Here is a 6,287-nt window from a genome sequence, read left to right as displayed (position 1 = left end):
TGTGGAGAGGTGCTCCCAGCCGCGGTGACGGGGGCTTCACAGCCGTGTCGCTCTCTGCAGGCTTGGAGCTGCCTCGGATCAATTACGCTCACAACGGGAAGCCCTACCGCTATGTCTTTGCGGCCGAAGTTCAGTGGAGTCCCTTCCCAACCAAGGTACCACTCCCTGTGTGACAACGATGGTGTCCACCTGAACTCTAGGATCTCAGACGGGGTGACCTTGATCAGAAAAGGGAGGTCTCTTTGGGGGCGGCGGGCAGATCAGAGAGAGAGGTCAGTCTGGGACAGAATACAGGGAAGGCACTGGGAGGCCAGCCGAGAGAGGGAGCCGTGCCTGCTGGGCACAAGCTCGGGAAGGAGGTCTTGGCTGCGTCTCATCCATTGATTTCTTTATTCAGCAAGTTTCCTGGGCACCAGGCACGTGCTACACCGTGCAGGCACTGAGGATAAGGAAGCGAACAGGGGGCCCCCGTCCCTGCCTTCAGGGACTCACCCTCTTGAGCAGAGGCTGAAACTTGGGGCACTGATTTTGTTTTTTAAACTACCGATTTGTTGAACAATTACTGTATCCCGGGGACTATACTATGGGTTGTATAGATATGACCTGTCTTTAACATCATCACTTTTTATAATAAAATGGAATACCTTTAAAAAAATGCAAACAGTGCAAAAATGTACAAAGCAAACATTTAAGGTTCACACACACACACACACACACACACACACACCTAGCCACTCCCCACTTATCCCACACCCAAGGGGAAGCAGCTCTGTTAGGGATTAAGAAAAGTCCAGGGACTTGCAGTTTTAAAATAACAAAAGGTTTGTATTATCCTTTAAATGTTTGCATTGAATATACTAGTTTATTTAACACACACAAAAGTTGCCATGTAGCGCCAAACACCAGATACATTTAGGCATTTTATTTTTAAAAGAATTCAGTGTGTAGTGTTCGCTGTGGCGTGGCGACAGGCTCTCTGCTCACAGGTGGAGGAGGAAGCGAGCTGCTTTCATTTCTGCTGTTACACGGACCCCAGGTGGATGTCATCCTGGGTCCCCGCTGGAGCGGCTTCCTCCCCTCTGCCTGCTGTTTGCAGAAGAGGAGCGTTCCTCTCTAACAGTCGCTCACGTGTCTCTCCTCTCTGGATGTACAGATCCTGAAATATGATGTTCTCACAAAGTCATCCTTAAAATGGGGGCAGGAGCACTGCTGGCCAGCAGAACCCCTGTTTGTCCCCACGCCGGGTGCCAAGGATGAGGACGACGGTAAGACTCCAGGAAGGGGAACCCGCTTGCTGCATTCCGCTTGTGATCACCCCCCAGTCAGAGACGTCATTTGGAGGCCGTGACCCTCCCTCCACACCTCTCAGGTCACATAGCTGTAGAGTCAGGCTGTGAAGCCCAGGTCTGTCTGAGTCCAAAACTATGAGTTAGGGCGTCCCCCAAAACATCCTCACGGCTGACACCAACTGCAAGTTCAGGGGTCCCCGAGACCACTGGGCTTCGATAGAAGGATTCACAGAACATTGAAAACTGTTATGGTTGTGGTTGATCACAGTGAAAGGATGCAGATTGAAAGAAAAGAGGATCATGGGACAGAATCCAGGAGAATTCTATTCGTGGAGCTTCTGGTTGTCCCAGGAGGCATGGCCCACCCCAGCTCCAACAGTGTCCGTGGAATATCACCAACCAGGGAAACTCACCGAAGCCTTGGGGTCAGCGCTCCGTAGGGCTTGGTCACGTAGACATGGCTGGTTGGCTATGCGGTTGATCGTTAGCCTTCAGCCCCTCTGGAGGTCAAGCTGATGGCCAAATCGAGTTGCTGGGAAAGATCGTCAGGCCGGCCCCAGGTAAATAAAGATATTCTTATGAGAGAGGACACTACAGGGGCTTAGAGGTCACCTCCCAGGAGGAAAGGTCAGACCTCCCTTCGGGGGACATTAAATTGTTTACTACACAAAGCCCACTTCCTTTCCACTTGAAAATTCATTGCAAAGGCTAAGATACAATTCTTTTGTTTGTTTGTTTGTTTTAATATAATTTATTGTCAAAGTGGCTGAACAATTCTTAACCATCTCTAAGCAGGTACCTTTTGCCCAGAGCACCTGTAAATGCACGTTTGCGGCCCAACTCTCATTTGTAGATTTCCACACAACCAAACGGTCCTTTCCCTCCTTGATCTGCCTTTGCCCCAGAAACCCCTGCACACGCTCCTGGGGATGCTAAGGTGGGGGGGGGGTGCAACTAGAACCGTGGGTGGGGCTGCCCGCACCTGCAGGGCAGGGCGAGCTGCCCCGCCGGGCCTGCCAGCTGCTTCCCGAGGTGAGAAGGAGTGGTTTTCTGCCTGGGCTGTGTCTTCCTACTAATCATGCACAGCATGGCACACAGGCAGAGGGGACCCCCGGCTGCTGTCATCTCCGAGGTGGGGGACTGTTCGTAGCACCTCGTGCCGAAGCTGGCCTCCCACTGGCTGGGCCAGTGCTTCCCCTACATTCTCTTGTGGGCAGGGAGTGGCATTGTCTTCATTCCACCAGAGGAGGGGCTGAGAAAGTGATGTAATTTACCTACAGCCACACCTCCAGAGTCAGGATTTTAATCCACGCCAACCTGACTTCGACTGTGCTCAGCCACCCTGAAGCCCAGGAGGCTTTGCGAGGACTCGTGCACAGTTGCTGCAAGTTTATGTGCATTCTGTGATTTAATCCTACATCCCTTGAGAGTGAATACTTAGAATATTTCCATTTATTAATTTTTTTTTTTTTACAGAGGGGAAGGCCGAGGCTGCTGGTGCACTGTCTTGGGCAGAAAGTGAATTGGGCTCATTCAGTGCCGTTGAGTGAGCTAGTCTTGAGTCTAGCTAGTGCCACGTATCAGCCTCAGTCAGCCCCAAATCTGATTTACTTACTTATTTATTTAGCTTAGTGATTTTTATTTTATTTATTTTTGAATTTACATCCAAGTTAGTTAGCATATAGTGCAACAATGATTTCAGTAATAGATTTCTTAATGCACCTTACCCATTTTGCCCATCCCCCCTCTACAACCCTTCCAGCAACCCTCCGTTTGTTCTCCATACTTAAGAATGTCATGTTTTGTCCCCTCCCTGTTTTTCTATTATTTTTGCTTCTCTTCACTTATGTTCATCTGTTTTGTATCCTAAAGCCCTCAGATAAGTCATATGATACTTGTCTTTCTCTAATTTCACTTAGCATAATACCCTGCAGTTCCATCCATGTAGTTGGATGGTAAGATTTCATTCTTTTTTATTGCCAAGTAATACTCCACTGTTTATATATACTACATCTTCTTTATCTGTTCACCAACTGATGGACATTTGATTTGGGCTTTTTCCATAATTTGACTATTGTCGATGGTGCTGCTATAAACATTGGGGTGCATGTACTCCTTCGAAACAGCACACCTGTATCCCTTGGATTAATCCCTAGTAATGCAATTGGTAGGTCGTATTTTTAATTTTTTGAGGAACCTCCACACTGTTTTCCGAAATGGCTGCACCAGTTTGCGTTCCCACCAGCAGTGCCAAAGAGATCCTCTTTCTCTGCATTCTTGACAACATCTGTTGTTGCCTGAGGTGTTAATGTGAGCCGTTCTGACAGGTGTGTGGTGGTACCTCATTGTGGTTTTGATTTGTATTTCTCTGATGTTGAGTGATGTTGATCATCTTTTCATATGTCAGTTGGCCAGCTGGATGTCTTCTTTGGAGAAATGCCTATTCATGTCTTTTACCCATGTCTTCACTGGATTATAGAATCAGACTTTCTAAATAGTAGTCAAATACCAATCTTCAATGCACACAGTATTTTACAAAATGCTTTCACCATTCCCCATGCAAGAGATCATCCCAGCAGCCCTGCAAGGGTAGCGAGGATCATCCTTCCTCCACAGGGGAGCAGATGAAGGGTCGGAGAGGTAAAGGGACTGGACCCCGGTGGGGCCGCAGCCAGTCTTCCAGTTCCTAGTTCCCCGGCCTTTCCCTCCTGTGCACACAATATATCGAATTCACTTTCCTTTTGCTTTGATTACCTACTTACATACCTCCAGCTGGAGGAAGTTGAAGGCTGCACTTTGACAGAGTGTCTCTTTTTGTTTCCCCAAAGGAATTATCTTATCAGCCATTGTCTCTACCGATCCCCAAAAGCTGCCTTTTCTGCTTGTTCTGGATGCCAAAAGCTTCACAGAACTGGCTTGTGCATCCATTGACGTAGACATGCACCTGGATCTCCACGGGTTATTCATCCCGGACACAGAAGGGGACTCGAGGGAGCAGGCCCCTTCCCAGGAGCAGCAGGACAGAGCTCCAGACTGCCACACGGCCCCACGGACCTGAATGGGTTAGGCTTGGGCCGAGCAGCTCCGCTGGTGGGCGCCCACAGGACTTTGAGCTTGCTTCCTCTCTGGGCGGAAGGGGATCCTTCATTTCCTTTTACAGTGGCTTTGAGAGGAAGGTATGGAAATTGTGTCTTTTCTTTCATCTTATTTTGGCCATAAAATCCTTGTTTGAAAGTGGATCAAATATGTATTGATTAGCTTAAGCACTTCCAAGAAAGCTCTTTTCCTTTATTATAAAACCATGCCCAGAAATTGTATTAAGTCACATAATCATCCTTAGAATGAGCAACCACTGGCGTGCCAGAGAAGAGACAGGTAACTATCACTGCTCCTTCCTCCCGCCCCTTGTCTCCCTCTTTCCAGTACACTAGACTGTGCATCTGGGAGATCTAGATTTCTCAACTATGTCCAGTTAGTAAATTCTGTGGCCAGGAAGGCATATTGCCTTGTGGTCATTCCATGAAAGGCATGGCATAATATAAAATAATAAAAGCGTTAAAGTCTGTTCCAACCTTATTTAGTTTTTATGTGGCTCCTTCCTCTGAAGTTCTTCTAAGGCATTAAATTAGAGTGCAAGAGCTAGACCGGCTGCAGCCAGCCAGATGCCCCATGGACAGCAGATTGGAACAGCAGATTGGTGTGGGAAGCCCCTTTGCAGGAGAGGGTTAAGGGGCTGGATGGTGACCAAAGTAGTCATGGCCAGGGGGCTAGGATCCAGGGCCGAGGCCCAGGCCACGGCTGGCATGAGGAGTTCTTGCCTGATGCTGAGAACCAGGGCAGGGAGCCCTGGCAGCATCTGTAGGGGAAAGTAGGTTCCTCGAGCTCAGCTTGGTACCAGGATAGACCAGGTGTTTGGGGAGAGATGGAAGGAGGTTGGTGGTATGGACGATGGAAGCTGGGAATGTGCAAGAAGCGTGCAACGTGAGTACTGAAACCCCATGGACATGTGAGTGTCACCTTTATATAGTCTAGTGGGTACCTGGCATAGAGACCCAAAGGCAGGCTGGAGCATTCCCAGGTACCCATGCCGCAGGGTCAGGGGAGCTGGGATTCCCCCCTTCTTCTGTACCTGCCTCCTCCCAGAAGTCTGGATTCTATTCAGTCACCAGGAGAGATTCAGTGACATGTGTTGAGGACAGGAAGGAATGTCTGGTGACATTGCATAGAATACTCCGGTGGAGGTGGGGGGGGGGGAGGCAGAGCTCTGAAGGATGGTCTTGACTTTTACCCTGCAAAAACACCAGGCAGCCATACTTCGCTCCCACTCAAATGTAGAGTCCATCAAGTCTGGGGGTTGGATTTTGTTGTGGGGGTGTTTTTTGGACATTTTTATTAGAATCATTGCAGATTCATGTCCAGGTCTAAGAAATAATACAAAAGAGATCCCTCGTGGACTTTGCCCAGGTTTTCCAATGGTAACATTATAGTGCAGTTGTCACAACCAGGATATGACATTGATTCAGTCAACAGATCTCTTCCAGATCCCCCCAGTTTTATTTGTATTCTTTGGTGTGCATGCTTAGTTTTTTGCAATTTTATCATACGTGTAGGTTCCTGTATCCAGGAACCAGGATGAAGATACCAGATGGCACATCAACACAAGGATTCCATGGGGTGCTTTCTTATCACTATACCTACCTTTCTCCCACCATGACCTCCTCCATCCCTAACCCCTGGCAACCACCGCTTCTAAAACCTTAGAATTTAAAAAATTGCTATATCAATGGAATCACTGATTGGGGATTGACTCTTCCCTGCAGAATTGCTTGGAGGTCCATCCACAATGTTCTGTGTTGGGTGTATTTTGTTCTCTGCTGTATCCTTGGCACCGAGAACACTGCCTGGTGCCTCCCAGGCTCTCAATACATATCTGTTGAGTGATTGCATGAGTGAATTCCTTCAAAATCAGATTGTTGGCTGATAATGTACCAACAAGAA

The 6,287-nt window shown here is 48.2% G+C and overlaps 1 protein-coding gene across 1 annotated transcript in view; it reads left to right on the top strand.

The window, feature by feature from the left end:
- The window catches only part of BCO1 (beta-carotene oxygenase 1), a 37,625-nt gene extending 32,760 nt beyond the window's left edge, over positions 1 to 4,865 (top strand). The window contains exons 9-11 of the mRNA XM_029926147.1: positions 8 to 155; positions 1,154 to 1,265; positions 4,118 to 4,865. Of these exons, the coding sequence (XP_029782007.1) occupies positions 8 to 155; positions 1,154 to 1,265; positions 4,118 to 4,347 (490 nt within the window). The 3' untranslated portion in view covers positions 4,348 to 4,865. The remainder of the gene's footprint in view (positions 1 to 7; positions 156 to 1,153; positions 1,266 to 4,117) is intronic.
- The last annotated feature ends 1,422 nt before the right edge of the window (positions 4,866 to 6,287 follow it).

This window comes from Suricata suricatta, chromosome 16 (genome assembly GCF_006229205.1).
Source record: "Suricata suricatta isolate VVHF042 chromosome 16, meerkat_22Aug2017_6uvM2_HiC, whole genome shotgun sequence".
Taxonomy (NCBI): domain Eukaryota; kingdom Metazoa; phylum Chordata; class Mammalia; order Carnivora; family Herpestidae; genus Suricata; species Suricata suricatta.
This window is presented reverse-complemented; position numbering and strand designations above follow the sequence as displayed.